Raw genomic sequence first — 18,678 nt, 5'->3', positions numbered from 1 at the left:
ACAAATCTGAGCAGAGAGCAAGTCAAACTTAATTCTTTCCCTTGGCGCGGAGATGAGATTTTTTTGGAAATCTATGTGTATGTCCCTGAAAGCAGGGTTTTCTAGAAACATCTTGCACCTGGGCTGGGGGCAGGAGAAGTGTTGTGGTGGCCAATAGGGTGCTGAGCTTCCGTGTGAAGTCGCACTATCTCTGCCTGACTCCATGCTGGAAGGGAGTGTAGTGCTCTGAAGAGATGTAGCCCTTTGTGGTTATTGCCGTTAGTGAACACAAGAATGTGGTGAATTAGCCCAGCTTTGTGGTGAGAAGTGGGAGGCAGGGAATCAGAGGGAGCGCTGGCCCTCTCTGTGCAGGCAAGTGTGAGATTGCAGGACCCAGCTATCATTAGGAGCAACTCCAGCTCTTCCAGCCTGGGAGTTTTATCAAAGGGATAACAGCAGACCACCCAGGCAGGGGCTCCAGTGTGATCGAATGTGCTGTGTCAGTCTCTGCTCCCCAACCAGCCAGTGCCCAGGATGTGGCCAGGCCTCCTGGAAATGTGCTGACAGATACAGAGAGGGGAGGAGATACTTTTTGCTCTTCACATTTTTCATTTAGATGGAGAGTGGGAAAAAAAAAATCCATTCTATTTCTTTCATTTTTCTTGCTCCTTACTCTGAGACTTCCCTGCCTGGTCCTAGAGAAAGATAGATGCAGAGGTACATAAAGTTTGGTTCACAGCAGTTAAACTCTTTCACTCTTTCTATACAAAGGAATTCTTTATCATTTCTTCTGCTCCTGCAGCTACCACCATAAGGGTCCACAGTGGACCTTGAGTGAATCTCAATTTCAGAAATTCCAAATGAAGAGAGACGGAGCTAAATCTTTGAAATGGTTGCAAATGTTCTCTAGGGTTGAGGCAGATGGCACCCAGTTTATCACAAGCTTCAGCAATTGGCACTGGAAACTCTTCTGCCTCCTTAGTTTATCTGGACACGTTTGAACTTAGGTACATTTGTGCTCAAATTTTGTGGCCGTTTGTTAACCCTAGTTCCTTTAGTTTCATATTCTTTCTTAGTAGAAAAAGTTGTTGTTCTTTGTACCATATACATTATTCTTTCCCATTTCTAGAAGCAGAAAAGAGTAAATAGAAAAAGGCATAAGCTCTTGAATCAGCAAGACCTTGGACAAGTTGTTTAACCTCCCTGTGCCTTGATTTCCTCATCTGTAAAATGGGGTAGTTTTGGTATCAAGACCAATTCTTCTCTTGGCTACTTGTGCCTCTGTGTTCCAGGACCCAGCTCCAGTTGATCTGATCTAATTTCCTAGCTTTTCTAGGTCTCGAGGCTTGAAGCTCTCATTTTCTTTAGTTCCTGGCCTACTGCATGGTCTCTTATTTTAAAATAGCCTTTGTTTGACTCTGCCACCCCTTTAAACTCATCTTCCTTGTACTGCCAAACTTCTTTTAAAATAACACACCCTTGTTGGCTCTAGTCTCCCTTCTGCCCCTCCACCCCCGCACACTTGCTCTTGCAGTCTGACTTCATCTCTTACATTTGTCCATCTCTCTCTCAAAGGCCACTCATGACCTCAGAATTGCCAACTTCAGTCACTATTTTTACTCTTCTTCCTTTAGCATGTGGCACTATTATCAACTGCTTCTTAGGTGAAAATTTCCCTTAGCTTTTCTAACCCTTCAGTAATTCCTCTGAGAAATCATTCCTTCCTCCTGCTCTCCCTGAAAACTAGATTCCGTTTTCAACATGTTTGTCAGAGCCACTGGCAGATAGACCTTAGGTGTATAAAGTTGATCACAGCAGAGTGGCTCTGGTTGAAGAAGATGGAGTGGCCGCTGGGCATCTGCTTCTCCCTGGTCTTTTGGGATCCTCCAGCATATCTCTGAATTCTAGGCTGTAATCCTCAGAACTTTTTTTTCCTCTCCATAGTTTCCCCTGGGGTAAAGTTCCTTTTCCTGTGATTTCATCCTGGTACTTCTCTGGATTTCTTCCAAATATGTATCTTTGGTTTGAGCCTCCTTGCTGAGAGTCAGGTCCAAATTTCCACCTGTGAGACATTTCCACCTAACTATATTGCACAACATTCAAAATACTTGATGTATTTTGAACATATTTTGAAAATACTCAGAAAAGTCTTAAACATATTTAAAACTTACTTGCCTCTTTTTGTTCTTCTCTATATTAGTGACATTGCAATTCTTGGAATTCTAGAATCCCAAGGAATTTAGGAATGGAGCCATTGGTTTATCAGTGCCTCTCTTCACTTCCTCATTCTATGTCCAGGCGGTTGTCAAGATTCTACAGTGTCTCTGATACCTATCCGGTTTTTCACTTTTCCATCTACTGTCCTGCTTAAGGCCTTTATTATCTCTTGGATGGACAGCGGCAGTTACCTTTTCACTGGTTTCTTGGCCAGTCTCTTCCTGTTCACTCTACTCTTTGCTTTGCTCTGAAAGATTCTTTTTTTTTTTTGAGGTGGAGTCTCACTCTGTTGCCCAGGCTGGAGTGCAGTGGTGTGCAGTCTCAGCTCACTACAATTTCTGCGTCCTAGGTTCAAGTGATTCTCCTGCCTCAGCCTCCCAAGTAGCTGGGATTACAGATGCCTGCCACTGTGCCAGGCAAATTTTTGTATTTTTAGTAGAGACGGGGTTTCACCATCTTGGCCAGAGTGGTTTCAAACTCCTGACCTCAAGTGATCCATCCGCTTTGGCCTTTCAAAGTGCTGGGAATTCAGGTGTGAGCCACCGTGCCTGGCCATAGTGGATTCTTTCTTAAATCACAAGTCTCATCATGGTACTCTTCTGCTTAAGAATCTCGAGGGCCTTCCTGTTGTCTATAATGGGAAGCCCAGGCTATTAAATGTGATTCAAAGCCTTTATTTAGAATCTGGCTCCAGGCTACTTTTCCAGCCTGTCTCCCTCCTATCACACATGTTTTTGTGCAGCTCAACTAGAATTTCTGTTAGTCTCCATGCTTTATGCTATCTCCTCATGGAAAATGTTCCCCAGTCACCATGTCTAATCTGGGCATCTGTCCAGGCTCAGTGTAAATGCCACTTCACTCATATGCACACTCTTTCACTCATCACACTAGATATGTCGAGATAGCTGTCTCTTAACAGTGAACTCCTTGAGGGCAGTGTCCTTTGCTGCCTCAGCACCTGACTCATTGGTAGTACTCAAAAAATGTGCTGATTCGACTGGACTACAAGGTAATTCATTGAGAATTGGATCATGTGCAGTTTTTCACCAGTTTTTTCCCAGCCTGCTAGATATTAATAGTATGCACTCAATACGTATTTTTTGAATAAATAAGTAAATGAACCCTCTGCTGCCTTAGCCAGAAGTCATCTTTCTATTCTTTGTGTTCCTTCAGTCCTTCATTACTTTTTATAACAGATCTATTATAATTATTTTGCATCTTTTATTTCCTGTTTTGCACTTAACTACATGATGCAGTTCTTTCTAACTCATCACCTAGCGCAAGGCCTTTTACTTGGCAGTCATAACATACTTGCTAAATTGAAAATAATTTCTTTTTTACATTTTGTAGGTTTTTATATTTTCTTTAAAAACAGTTGATGGCTGGGTGCAGTGGCTCACTTCTATAATCCCAGCACTTTGGGAGGCCAAGGTGGGTGGATCGCTTGAGCTCGGGCATTCTAGGCCAGCCTGGGGAACATGGCAAAACCCCAACTCCACAAAAAAGACAAAAATTAGCCAGGTGCAGTGGCGCGTGCTTGTAGTCCCAGCTACTCTGGAGGCTGAGGTGGGAGGATCGATTGACCCCAAGAGGTCAAAGCTGCAGTGCACCATAACTGCACCACTGCACTCCAACCTTGGCTACAAAGTAACACCCTGTGTCAGAATTTTTTCATTGATAGGACCATACCTGCCCTTCATAATTAAGCAGTTGACATTAATCAGATGCTTACTTTGTACTAGGCACTGTGCCAAGGACTTTATATGCATTATCTCTTTAACCCTAATGAGGTGTAGGTACTTACTTTTTGCCAATTAAAATGAAGAAGTAGAAGCTGGTAGGATAAGTGACTCTGCTAATGTCACACAGATGGCAAGTTACTGTGCTGAGCCTCAAACTCAGCTCTGTCTGACTCTATGCTCTTTACCTCAGTGTTTTTCTGCCTCTTTTGGTGTGAATAAAGACTCAAACTTCTCATTAGACGAAAGTGACTGAACTTCACCCTGTGAGCATGTTGTTCCATGATGTTGCTACAGAGTTGTAGCCAAGCCTATACTTGTGCTTGCTCAGAGAAACGAGGAGTTGAACTTTCTGTTTTCTTGATTTGAAATGCTTCTCCAGTTCTTGAAGCAGCTTGCAAAACATGTGGCTCTGTTGAGAATTACCAGTTATTTGTTGGGCAAACTCCTTATCGGATTATTTTATGGTGTAGTCGACTGATTCTTCGAGCAGGCAAAACTCAGCCTTGTGAATCACTAGAGATGCAATAAGAATAGATCTACTTATGATGGCAGCAGCAACTCCCCTGTCAACACACAAAATCTACATGTATAAATTGGAACCCTACGAAGGGATTTGGCCATTTTGTCAGGTTTCCCAGGAATGTCTCTGGCAAATGTTGATCTGGAACTCTGTCTGGATTTTGGAACACTAAATGTCTATATATATACGTATATTATAAAAATGATGGAGCTCAACAGAAAGAGAAGATATGCCAAGAGAATTTAGCGCTGAGGTATTAGAACTGCAGAGATTTCCTGCTTTCCCTGACTCCCTTTAAAATGTAATTAACATTTAACCCTTCTCTCCTGGTGATTGGAGTGTGAATTTCTTGAGGTTTATTTTATCAGCATCCAGGAATTGAAGAAGGAATTGAATTGTGGCTAGTGATTTAATAAATGCACGTGAAGTGCTTTTGGAGGACTATTCAAAATGTAACTTTAAGAATAGTTCTTTTCATTTTTCTGATTGAATATATTCTCTAATATTTCTCCATTGGTGAAAATCTTGTAATTGGTGAAGATCTGGCACTTTTGTTTTTCCTCTTCTTTTACCTTGAATGAAACAGATCTTGGTCAACTGATATTTCCTATTCAAGGATTACCTTTCGCTCTAGCAAAACAGATGAAAACAAGTCAGGAGCGACTAGCCACAGCATTTTCTTGTTCCAGATCATTCAGAGCCCCATGGCTGCAGGAGTCAAAGCTATGGCATGTTCAATTGATCCAGTCATATTCTTTTTTTCTTATTTTTTAAAATTTTTATATAGAGATGAGGTCTCACTATGTTGCCCCAGACTGGTCTCGAACTTCTGGGCTCAAGTGATCCTCCTGCCTTGGCCTCCCAAAGTGCTGGATTATAGGTGTGTGCCATCATGCCCAGCTGATCCAGTCAGATTTTGATATATCTATACATATCAGGATATATATAAGGAATATAAATATATGTATATTCTTTATATATGAACACCACAGAGAACATTATTTTCAAATGACATTGAGGTAGTTTTGAGGATAATATGAATGCACATTTAGACAAATTTATCCTTTTATCAGTTGAAGTGATTCTTAAACTTTTTGGATTCAGAAATCTCTTGGAGAATCTAATTAAAGCTTTATTCTTCCTCCTGAAAAAATGTACACTCAAACTTATAAATTTGCATTAATTTCAAAGGGTTCAAACACCCTCACCCTCAATCGGGCTGTGTCTTGATGCCCCATGGACTTATGGTCTCTAAGTTAAGATCCCCTGAAAATGTTTAGGTAGTATATAACCATTAATATCAATAATTTGGCCCAAACTCCAAATCTATGAGTATCTTTGTTTTATACATTCTTTATATATTTCAGTGATAGCCCCACATTAGGCTGTAATCTCCATGAAGGCAAGGATTTGGGGGTTATTCATATATCATAGTGTTACATATTTTGGGGGGTACATGTGATGTTTAGATACATGTATACAATGTGTTATGATCAAGTCAGAGTAATTGGGATATCCATTGCTTCAAAGATTTATCTTTTCTTTGTATTGGGAACATTAACAAGTCTTCCCTTGTGACTATTTTGAGATACACAATAAATTGTTAACTGCAATTTTCCTACTGTACTTTTGAATACTAGAACTTATCCAACGGTATTTTTGTATTCATGAATCAATATCTCTTTTCTTTCCCCTTCCTTTTTCCCTTCTCAGCTCTGGTAACCATCATTCTACTCTCTATCTCCATGAAATCCACTCTTTTAGTTCCCACATATGAGTTAGAACATGCAATTTTTGTGTTTCTGTTCTTCACTTATTACATTTAACATAATGACCTCCAGTTCCATCTGTGTTCTGCAAATGACAGGATTTCATTCTTTTTATGGCCGAGTTATATTCCTCTATGTATATATGTCACATTTTTTTGAATCCATTCATCTGTTGATGGACGCTTAGGTTGATACCCAGCAGTGGGATTGCTAGATCATATGGTTGTTGTATTTTTAGCTTTTTGAAGAACCTCCATACTGTTTTCCATAATGACTGTGCTACTTGACTGTTTTTTGTCATTGTTTTATCCTCAATGCTCAAAGGAATGCCAAGCTCAGAGTAGGTGCCTGATAAATATTAGTTTGAATTAGTAAAATAATCTTAGGAAACACCATTCCTAGACCTCTGCAGACAAGAATTATCAAAAATTTTTCTGGACCTGCTATAATGAGGAAACTGAGCTATGGCAAGATTATAAACTGCATTGGGAATGCTATGCTACCAGTTACTCCCGTGTTAAGCTCTTATTAACTAAATGATCTTTTCTGTCTCTCTCTCTCTCTCTCTCTCTCTTTTTCTTTTTGAGACAGGATCTTGCTCTGTTACCCAGCCTAGAGTGCCACCCAGGCTGGAGTACAGTGGTGTGATTATGGCTCACTGCAGCCTTGAATTCCCAGGCTCAAGTGATCCTCCTGCCTTAGCCTCCCAAGTAGCTAGGACTACAGGCATGCACCACCATGCCTAATTTTTTAAATTATATTTTGTAGAGATGGGGTCTCCTATGTTGCCCAGGTTGGTCTTGAATTTTTGGCATCAAGTGACCCTCCCGCCTCAGCCCCTCAAAGCACTGGGATTACACACATGAGCCACTGTGCCTGACCCTAAATCTTTAATGCTTAATTTTCTTCTCCATTTCGATAAATAAGATGCATGAAATTTGCAGACATCCTTAGTGAACCTGATTAGTTTGAGTCCGTTGCAAATGGTTTCTTAGGCCTTTGCAGTTTCGGTGCCATGAAGAAACAAATATACACATTGTGTGCACAAGGCACAACATCTGTATGTCAAAGCTGTTATTTCATCCATTTAAGATCAAGCAAAAGTCATCTCTAGAATTATTCAGGGCACAGCAAGAGTAACACATCTCTCAATTCTAGTCACTGATCATTTTATTTCCCTGAATTCTAAAGCAGTCCCTCCCTTGTGGCCCATGCAAAAAGAGGTAATTTGGGATTCCTAATTTCCTTGATAGCCTTGCAGAGACATTAACCACTTTTCTACTCAACTGGTGAAACTAGCTGCTAACTGGAGGTAGGGGTGGGAGGGAGAAATAGAGGGGGTGGGGAAAGAGAGAGAATGAGAGAGAGAGAGAGAGTGTGTGTGTGTGTATGTGTGTGTTTGGGAGTAGAAGGGTCTTCAACCAAGGTTCTCATATAGCATGGCTCTGTCAGAACCCATGAGCAAACTTACTGTTGTCTGCTAGATCAAGGACAGAATCATTAGTCTGACATTCAAGGGCCTCCCCGAGCTGTTTATCTGTCTGTCCCTATCTTCTATCACTTGAAGCTTTTGCTGAATTAGACTACTTTCTGTTTCTCAGATGTTCTCCCTGCTTGTCTGACGATTTTTCTTTCCTCCTACCTATTATTTTAGGCCGAGCTCAGATGCCATTTTTTAATTTCTTTAGCTGTTCTTTTATGGCACTTACTGCATTCTGGAGGTCTTAAATACTGCTTTTTGTCTAACAATCTTGTCTGACCTAGTAATTATAAATTCCAACATGGCTTGAGGGCAGGGAAGGGCCACGTTTTTATGTGCACATGCGTTAGCGCTTTCCTCAAGGCTTTGCCTGCGATAGGCAATACAGCACTTACTATCTTTGAGGTTTAGACTTCTCTTAAGCATTCAGAACTGCAGCATTTTTGAGAGCATGCAGCATTGACATAGCTAGGCTTGTCTTCAAACCCTCTTCATATACCAAAAGGTTATGTATCTGGGTGGATGGTGGGTATATTCTAAGAATCAACAGAGAAGCTCCATCATATTTTAATTATAGTGCTGGCAGCAGCACTTTTAACAAACAGCAGTAACAAGCAGTAACACTTGGGCGGGCCAGCCACCGGAAACTGGCCTCTTTCTCTGGGTTTCTCCTACCCCCTTTTCAATCCATCACCTGTATTTATTCCTGCTATAATTTAAACACCTGTCTAGATGGTATGCATGCAATGTGTCCCTACCCCACACATTCAGATATTTGCTCACCTGCCTTATTCGGAAGATTGGCTCTAAAATAAACAGTGATTTGGTACTAAAGGAAAAACGCACTGAGGTCACCGTGGCAATGGACGTGAGGCAGGGAATGGGAGTGAAACATCTGGATAAGCTGCTCCAGGAGAGTGGGAGCAGAGGAAGAGGAAAAGCAGGAGGGGGAGGAGGAGGAGGAGGAGGAGAGCAAGGGGTGAAACATCTGCCAAGCAGGCCCCAAAGCTTAGGTGGAGGTAGGATCTTGTGACCAGATTTCCCACAGGCAGTTACTCACTTAGCAGCAGCCAGCTAGAGGGAGGCAGGGGCAGAGACATATGGAACAAGTTGATTGTTTTTAGGCTTAAATTTCTTGTTTTTTGTTTTTTTGTTTTTACCACTATTTCCCAGGGCAGCATAGCAAGTAATCTTGGAATTTTCTGAAGTTTGTCCTAAGCTGTTTTGTCCACTTTTGCATTCTTGGCATATTTAATGATTACTGATTTTAATGTTTGAGCATCTGAACAACATTGAGAAATAGTAAAACCTTAAAGTTGCTAATGAAACTATTTTCCCTCCTCATTCCCCTTTGTTGTTTTGTAACTCGTCTTCACCCCATCAAAGGCATTTCTGCTGTTTTTTGGAAAATCCCCTGCCCCTGAGCTTTGTGGGGGAGAGGAAGCATTGAATGGCTCCTTTTGCCTGTTCTCTCCTTTCCTTAGCTACCATTCCTGGTAACAAGTGCTTCTCAAACTCTGCAATGCAAGTAAGTTTCCCGTGGATCTTGAAAATGCAAATTTTGGTTCAGTGCGGCTGGGGCTGGGGCTGGGGCTGGGGCTGGGCCAAGATTCTGCATTTTTAATATGCTCCCAGTAATGCAGGTGCTCTTGGTCCAGAGACCGAATTCTAAGTCACAAGGCTCAGTGGTACAAGGCAGTGAGATAACACAGTGATTAAAACAACAAGATTGGGAGAATTTTCATCAGGCAGACCAGGAATTTAATCCAGGGGCTGACACATAATTTGTTCTTCAGCAAGTTATTTTATCTCTCAACCTCAGTTTCCCCATCTGTCTGTCTTGAAGACTAAATAAGTTAATATACATAAAATATGCTTAGCACATTGCCTGGAACAAGCTGTGTGTGTGTGTGTTTGAGACAGGGTCTTGCTCTATTATCCAGGCTGGAGTGCAGTGGTATGATCTCAGCTCACTGCAGTCTCGACCTCCTGCGCTCAAGCAGTCCTTCCCACCTCAGCCTCCCTAGTAGCTGGGACTAGAAGCATGCACCACCACACTCAGCTAATTTTCATATTTTTAGTGGAGACGGGGTTTCACCATGTTGCCCAGACTGGTCTCGAACTCCTGGGCTCCAACGATCCACACGCTTTGGCCTCCCAAAGTGCTGGTATTACAGGTGTGAGCCACCGTGCCTGGCCCAAACTGTTTATTGAATTTAGCCGTCATTAGTATTAATATAGTTTTGTTGTTATTATTACTGTTACTGTAGTGGATCTAAAAAGTAGCATATTAAAATTGATTATAGTAGAACATTTTAAAGGTCCAAACACAGACTTATAAGCTTCTTACGTGTATATACTTGTGTTTTTCATGTAAAGATGTTGATTACCATTACCAATAGGGCATGTTCTTTGAGTCATGGTTGCAATTAAAACAAACAAACCAACCAACAAAAAAACGCAATAGGTTTTAAACTATCTCCTCTCTGTTTTCTAGGCCCCTTTGTGACCAATAACATGAATTCGTAGGTTGGCAAGCCTAGATTTAATAGCATAGACACTAGTTATTAGCCCAGAGAAGCCAACTGGCCCAATGGCTATGACCTCCACTTTAATATCCTAATATAGGTTGAGTGTCCCTAATTTAAAAATCCAAAATCCAAACTGCTCCAAAATTTGAAATTTTTTGAGCCATCTACATGATATTTCAGGTTTTCAGATTTGGGATGCTCAATTGGTATAATGCAAATATTCCAAAATACAAAAAATCTGAAATGCAAAGCACTTGGTCCTAAGTATTTCTGTTAAGGGACAGTTAACCTGTACTACTAACAAAAATGGTGAGCCAGTGATTGATTTTGTGAGTGGTGCTGTCTCTTCATGTACTATAAGCCTGTTCTTTTAAAAAATTATTTAGCAATGAAATGTTGATCAGCGTTGTATATCAGGCACCTATAAGTGCTCTTTATCACTTTCTCTTCATCTGATCAAAGCTGGTTTTGTTATGTTATTTGGAGAAATGTAGATAGATAGAGAAGTGGATGTAGCCTGGTGACGTCTATGATCATCATCTTTCTGTCCTGTTAGGGAAGAAACCTCCAAGTATGAACTCTAATTGGCTTGTAGAGTTTATTAAGGTCTCATCTGATACTGGGAGATTTTCCCTGCCCTTAGGTCTTCTCTAGGCAGGACAAGGTAGCTCTAAAGCCAGAATTGATGCTTAGATTCATTTTTGTTCAGTGACTCCTTCTGCCCATTCTGGAAAAAAGTGGGAAGCTGAAAAGAAAGACCAGATGTTTTCTTACTTAATTTAATCTAGAGATAATTTGCTTGGTGCAAACTTTAGTCAGGTGTAAATCTGTATACATAACATTTAGCCAGATCTGATTGAGAGTCTAGAGCTGTGCTGTGCAGTAAGGTAACCACTAGCTACATCTGGCTTTTAAATTTTAAATTATATAAAGTTTAAAATCCAGTTCCTCAGTCATACCAGGCATATTTCACATGCATAGTAGTCACGTGTGGCTAGGGGTTATTGTATTGAACAGTGCACATTACAGAACATTTCCATTATCACAGATCATTCTAGAAGATAGAAAATGATTTATTTCACTTGTTTTTCTGATAGATCAGTGATGGCTACTTGGAGAAATGTGTAAAGAAGATTCTGAGACCATCTCCAAGTCAGTCCCGAGTTGCTTGATTATGGGTTAGCAATATGAGTCCTAGGAAGAGACTGCTGGGTGAGGGATGGGGATGTTAGCTGTGGCATATGTGCTGAGAGTCTTCTAGACACAAAATCCACAAGTCTAAGAATAGAATATTTAATCTACAGGGGCAGGTTATTATCATTTGGTAGGAACAGATTTTTTGTTTTCTTTTAGCAGGAATCTTTTAGAGAGAAAGGTGAGAAGCTTTTAAAGTTATCTCATTCCTTGTATAGTCTCTCATTTAAGTAGCAGTCACTTTGCTGTTTCTCAAATTAACAATGATACTTTGCTTTTGCATAAAATGAAATCACAGTGGCTGCCACTTCTTGGTTTATCCATCACATCAGGAATGGTTGTTATGTGAATAAACATAACCCTCCAATAATCCAAAAGTAATTTCATGATCAAGTCACTTTTTACCTGCCAAGAAACAAAAGTGGCTGAGGATGTTTTTTCTTTGTTTTACTTCTTTAATATCTTCTGATGAAAGATAACAAGTGGGAAGTAAAATCAAAGGGAAAGAAGGAAAAGCTGGTATAGTTTTGTCAATCTCTGTATAATCACTATTTTAAGAATTTGAGATCTGTATCTGATGATATTTTAAAAATCTCTAATAATTAAGGGTAACTAGGGTTGTTTTCCTACTAGCTTCCAAACTAGAAAAGATTTTTAAAACTAGAGTACCAGTTCTGCAACTTTTATGTGACTTTGAGCAAATTATCATAACCTCTCTGAGCCTTAGTTTCTCCACTTGTGAAATGGTGTGGAACAGTATCTACCTCTGTGAATAATGGGTAAGGACTAAGTGAAATATAAAACCCAGAGTGCCTGACACCACTACTGTAAGGACTCATTAAACCATATTATTTGGGAAAAGTAGACCACATGTGCTGGAAGGCGAGCACTCTCTGTTCTGTCTTGGCCCGGCCACTTACAGGTGTGTGACTATTGTCTAGTTTTTTACCCTCTTTTGACTTTGGCTTCCCCTTTTGTAAAATGGGTAACAGTAGGACCTGTTATAAAGGGATTGCTCAGGGTTAAATGAGATAATGCACATCAAGATCATGCAAGCATCCAGCACTTTGGGAGGCCAAGGCAGGTAGACCACTTGAGGTCAGGGGTTACCAGCCTGGCCAACATGGTGAAATCCTGTCTCTACTAAAAATACAAAAATTAGCCTGGTGGCAGATGCCTGTAATTCCAGCTACTTGGGAGGCTGAGGCAGGAGAAGCACTTGAACTCAGGAGGTAGATGTTGCAGTGAGCCAAGATTACGCCACTGCACTCCAACCTGGGTGACAGAGTGAGACTCTGTCTAAAAAAAAAAGAAAACCATAATGCAAGGTCATTGCACATAGTGAGTGTTCTATAAGTGTTAACTGTTAAGATGCATATGATGATGTTTAAATTAGGGGCAGTCTTGCCAAAGGATAGGTTTACTAAATCTTTTATCTCCTCTCCTTTCCATTCACGAATCTCCAGACGATACCATTTATACTAAACATGGTAAAGGGTGCACATTGTTTATTTATTGATATTCCCCTATAAATTATTAAGCCTCCTTTATTAAGTTCTTGGCACAACTAAAGCAGTAATTGGAGAAGCTGTTAGTTATCATAAAGACCTTTCTCACTGTAGTTTTTCCGTAAGTTTCAAGATCATGTCTAATATAAAAGGTCTGATGGTCAAATCAGGGCAGGAAAGCAGAGGAGTCAGTGCGGGGCAGGAGTGAGTTCAGGAGTACAGGGAGTCTGGTTCGTTGTCTGAAGGCCTGACCTACATTGCCCCTAGGATATAGGAAGAAGGACAAGGCATTTCAGAGAAACTAGTGGCCAGAGAAGTTACTACCATAATTTGCTACTCTATCTTCCCTGTCTTTTTTTTTTTTTTTGAGACAAGAGTCTCGCTCTGTCGCCAGGCTGGAGTGCAGTGGCGCTATCTCGGCTCACTGCAGCCTCTGACTCCTGGGTTCAAGCAATTCTCCTGCCTCAGCCTCCTGAGTAGCTTGGACTACAGGTGCACACCACCACGCCCAGCTAATTTTTGTATTTTTAGTAGAGATGGGATTTCACCATGTTGGCCAGGATGGTCTCGATGTCTTGACCTCGTGATCCACCCGCCTTGGCCTCCCAAATTGCTGGGATTACAGGTGTGAGCCACCATGCCCAGCTTCTTCCCTGCCTTTTAGTTAGCATATGCCCTTCTTCTCCCCCTTGTAGAAGCAGTAGGGGACAGAAATGATAAGCAATGTATGGCCGGTGAGGCTTTCTTCCAAAGACTGGTCCACTTTGGAGGGTGCAGCCTCCACAGACACTGGGAATTGCTCCTGACCTGTGGAAAACAACTTTCTTTCCAAGAAAATTATTTTTAGTCCTTTGGTGTAAAGACACAGTTCTGAGCTGTTTTCACTTATTGAATTCTATAACTAGGAATGAAACACTATACTCTTGCTAAAAATGACCTTTTTTCTTTCAGAATTTTTAGGAAAAAAAATCATAATTCTCTCATTTATAGTTTCAAAATTATTAGGCCCTTAGAACATTTTATAGCAAAACATTTGCCTTGGAATTTATATCTCCAGTCTGATGACTTTCACTACTGTTCTGTAGTGTCTCATGCTCAGAATCCTACATTCAGCTTTGTGTCTTCTCTCTCTTCAACAGTCCCGGTGCATCTTACTTTGAAATGCTTCTCACAACCATTTCTTTTCTTTTCTTTTCTTTTTCTTTTTTTTTTTTTTTTTTTTTTTTGAGACGGAGTCTCGCTCTGTCGCCCAGGCTGGAGTGCAGTAGCAAGATCTCGGCTCACTGTAAGCTCCACCTCCTGGGTTCACGCCATTCTCCTGCCTCAGCCTCCCGAGTAGCTGGGACTACAGGTGCCCGCCACCATGCCCAGCTAATCTTTTTGTATTTTTAGTAGAGATGGAGTTTCACAATGTTAGCCAGGATGGTCTCAATCTCCTGACCTTGTGATCCACCTGCCTCAGCCTCCCAAAGTGCTGGGATTATAGGTGTGAGCCACTGTACCTGGCCCCATTCTTTCTTTTCTGATTCCACTACCACTGCCCAGGTTTTAAATACATCTGTATTTGCCATAACAACTTTAAAATAATTTTTTATTATAAAACGTAATACATGCTTAGTTTAGAAAATTTGGAGAATATAGATAAGGAAGAAAATAAGTTGTAATTCAGAAATAAATGCTACTTATAGTCTGGATTTTTATTTCTAGTCTTCAGGAATGTCTGTTCACTTGTGTTTGTGTGTGTATGTGTTTAAAGAAATTTGGATCTACTCTATACAGTTTCATATTGTGATTTTTGCTACCACGATTTTTTTTACTTGAGATATTAGCATGTTCCTGTATCATTATTTTTCTTTTCTTTTCTTTTCTTTTTGAGATGGAGTCTCGCTCTGTCACCCAGGCTGGAGTGCAGTGGCGTGATCTCTTCTCACTGCAACCTCTGCCTCGCAGATTCAAGCAATTCTCTTGCCTCAGCCTCCCGAGTAGCTGGGACTACAGGTGCCTGCGACCATGCCTGTCTAATTTTTTTTTTTTTTTTTTTGTATTTTTAGTAGACACGTGGTTTCACCATGTTAGCCAGGCTGGTCTCTATCTCCTAACCTCGTGATCCACCCGCCTCGGCCTCCCAAAGTGTTGGAGTTACAGGCGTGAGCCACCGTGCCCGGCCTATTTTTCAAAAAATGTTAATGCATACGTAATATTGTCTTACTTAGGGCAAAATTTGTTTAACAATATTGTTAGCCATTTAGATCTCCTTTTTCAGTATTAAAAACAATGCTTGATTTTCAGTATTCACAGTATAGTGTAGTGAGTAAGAAAATGGGCTTTGGCAGTTGAAAAACTATGGTTTGAGTTCTTGTTCTGCCATTTATTTCTAGGCCTCAATGCAATCATAGGCCTCAGTTTCCTTCTTGTAAAATGAGTACTATTATGGTACTTACCAACAGACTTGTGGCAATTTAAATGAGATGTGTGCGACGTACTCATTTACACATAGCTTGGCACCTAGTGAATTCTAATAAATATTGACTGCTCTCATGATAGCCACCTGTCATTAATCATCTGCAGTTGTTTTGTTGTATAGTTCCCAGAAGCTAGATTGTAGTATCAAAGTGTACAAATATTGTAATATATTTTAATAAGGTATTTCCAGTTGATTTCTGGGAAGATTCTACCAATTTATAGTCACACAAGTAGTATAAGTACCTAATTTCACCCTTTGCCATTATTGGATACTATCTTTTTAAATATTGTATACCAAAGTGATATGCAAAAATGGTGTCTTGTAACTTGCATTTCTTTGTAATTTGCATGTCTTTCTTATAATTTACATTTACCAGTAGAAATGATGACTAGTTTTACATGTTTAATTGGCTAATTGTATTTCTCCTTTGTACATTATTTATTGAAGTCCATGACTATTTTTCTCTTAACCATCTTTTTTCTTTCTAAATCAGTGAGTTCTTTGTGCATTGTAATAATTAATGTTATTTATAACTAAAATTTACTGAACATTTAGAACATTCAGATGAGGAAATAAGGGCAGAAAGACTAGTTCACCTGGTTTCTTTGAACATTGTCTTCTCAGTAGATTCTTGCTGTTTTTGTTATTCATCTTTGTTTTTCATAGCACCCAGCACAGTCCAGTGCCCTGCACTTAGTAGGAGCAAAATAAATGCTTGTTAACTTACACTGACACTGACCACTCTCACTTCTGCTCTTTGTGCACAGGAGCCATTCCTTCCTGGGTGCCTTTGTCACAGCCACAGCTTCAGCTCAGAGGGGTCAGCATCTGTTGGCCTTGACTTGATTTTGCCTATATGTTGTTAATGATGCTTTTTAAAAACTCTGTAAAGTCAGGTTATTTCCCTCGCTTTATTTCTAGGTAACAAACCTGAATTTGGCAACTGGCATCATAAACAGAAGCAGTGCTTCAACTCCCCCAACCCTCCGACCCATCATCAGTCCTAGTGGCCCGACATGGTCGACACAGTCAGACCCCCAAGCTCCCGAGAATCACTCCAGCCCTCCTGGAAGCAGGTATGTGAAGGGCCCTGCAAATAGCATTTGGGTTACACAGGGATGGCCTGTGTCCCAAGCAAGCCATTCCCACCTTGAGTTCTGTATGGAGATAGCACTAAGGCATATGCCCTTTCTCCACCTGCCTCGATCCTCTGGCACCTAAGAGAGCCTCATTTTATTTGTAAGACAGTTTTCAGGCATATCAAATGAAAAGGACATTTCTGAGATTGCTAAGAAAATCACCTTAGGGTAAAAGAGCAAGAATTTACACTATGTTTAATCCTTGCTTATAGTCATCATTTTTATGTGCCAACTTTTTGCACTTTGTCCTTGTCTCTTCGTTTTTTTTTTTTAATACCTTGTGTTGTTTATAGTTTTTTTTATACTACATTGTGTTTCAGTAACTTTAGACTCTGTTCTTTTGAAGGACATATTTGTTTTTTATTTTTTTATCTAGTTTCATATAACTGAACTCAAACAACCTCACTGAACAATGCTCATTTGGGAAGTGGGAAGGAAATTTCCTTTATGTAGTTGAAAGATGTGGCTAAAGATAAAATCCAAATAGCTTCTGGCGATAATGTAAGCAGCTTGCAAATTAAAAAAGAAACCACTGTATTGAGTTCTGGTCTTGCTGTGTGTTTTAATTACTCCTGTATTAAAAAAAAAAAGAAATGGATTCCCAGCACATCTTGCTTTAGTGCCTATTAAATATATTAAATTGCATCAGTCCCTGAGTTGAATGAGCTAGAGAGAAATGTGACTGTTACAATGAAGTATTTTAACCAGCTGAGATATTGTTCCCTCCAACCAAAGAAGTTCTACCACAGGTGCCCGACCAAGCCCTCACACCCCATGCCAGTACTTCCAGCCTCTGCCTTTTAGTATGCTGCTTTGCCCTGAGATTCAGAGGGGGTACTGAAGACTTGGACATGGAGGAAATACCTTGTTGTTGGTAAAGTATCTATTGGTGTTAGAATTATTACTTAAGGAACTAATTTGGGAAGCAGAAGCTCTGCCCAGGAAGCAGCATAGATATAAGCACATTACATCATCCTGTGGTACGGTGTCTTTCATACCAGTGATCATTGTGGTCGGGGCGAAAAGAATCAACTGAGAATTATAAAGAACCGAAGACCAAGAGGCAGGACTTTTTAAGGCAGAGCATCCTCCACACAGTTCTCTCCCCAGGAGAAGTCTGCTGTAAAACATCAGTCGTAAACAAGAAATTCTGTTTATACCATAGAGCTTTATTTTTCATAAAAAAATTTCCAGATATTCCATTTTCATTTTAAATTCAGAGCCTTGTTTTTATGGAAGACATTTTCACTGCAATTTTGGATATAAAAATTACAATGACAAGGCTACAGGCATTGCTCCTACTGTAAACAAAATGTTAAAACCACACGTTTTGGAGAAATTGAGTTTTAGCACTTTTTATACTTGTAGATGGAATGAGGGAAAACATTTTTAATAACAATTGCGGCTAGGTTTAGAGCTTTCTTTTGGTAGCGCCTGTTAGTAGTGAGATGAAAGATGATGAGTTTGGTCAAGGATGTGCCAGGACCTAAGGTTCAGCACTGTGAGTGGCCTTCTCCCAGCCAGACTGCCCACAAGGCTGTGGTAATGCTCATGGTACATTACACGATTTACTTCTGACCCATTCCAGCCAAAAAGCAATCCCCACAAAGTCCCCTGGTCTTTTCCTTTTCTTTTTACCCACAGCAGCCCTCTCTTTACCTCCTCTAGCCAGTTTTCAAGTCCCATTTCAGTTCAGGATAGCCCTGGGACATTTTCCTCTACCCCCAGGTGACCTCTGGTTGCCAGCACTGCCTGGAGCCTGAGCTTGAGAGTCCCAGTTCCACGTGGGATTCCCAGAGGCACCCACCCTAAAGGAGCCCTGAGTGAATTCTCAGAGGTCTTTCCAGACTTGGCTGTGATATAGGCCCCAGCCAGACCTGCAGCATACAACCTGCACAGCCCAATGTCCTGGTTTCCATTTTTACCTGGTAAGTCACTGTTTTGTGGATATTTAGTCTCTTGTTGTTCCTCCTTTAGTCGTAAGGATGACTAAGTTTAATAAATACAGGATTTGTAGCTTAGAGATCTGAGTTTTATTACTGGTTTTGACATTAAGTGACCCTAAGCTATTCATTTAATCTTTTTATTGGGTAAGCATACTTACATATAAGTGGCCTGTTTTGAGAGCTTTTAGA

At 40.5% G+C, this 18,678-nt stretch overlaps 1 protein-coding gene across 13 annotated transcripts in view; it reads left to right on the top strand.

Moving 5' to 3' along the window:
• Positions 1–18,678, top strand: part of TTLL5 (tubulin tyrosine ligase like 5) — a 292,965-nt gene that overhangs the window by 145,800 nt on the left and 128,487 nt on the right. For all 13 annotated transcript variants that reach the window (XM_058429488.1, XM_058429490.1, XM_058429486.1 and 10 more), the window contains one exon: positions 16,326–16,480. In XM_058429488.1, coding sequence (XP_058285471.1) covers positions 16,326–16,480 — 155 coding nt within the window. The remainder of the gene's footprint in view (positions 1–16,325; positions 16,481–18,678) is intronic.

The sequence above is a fragment of the Hylobates moloch genome, unplaced genomic scaffold, assembly GCF_009828535.3.
Source record: "Hylobates moloch isolate HMO894 unplaced genomic scaffold, HMol_V3 SCAFFOLD_16, whole genome shotgun sequence".
Classification (NCBI taxonomy): domain Eukaryota; kingdom Metazoa; phylum Chordata; class Mammalia; order Primates; family Hylobatidae; genus Hylobates; species Hylobates moloch.
This window is presented reverse-complemented; position numbering and strand designations above follow the sequence as displayed.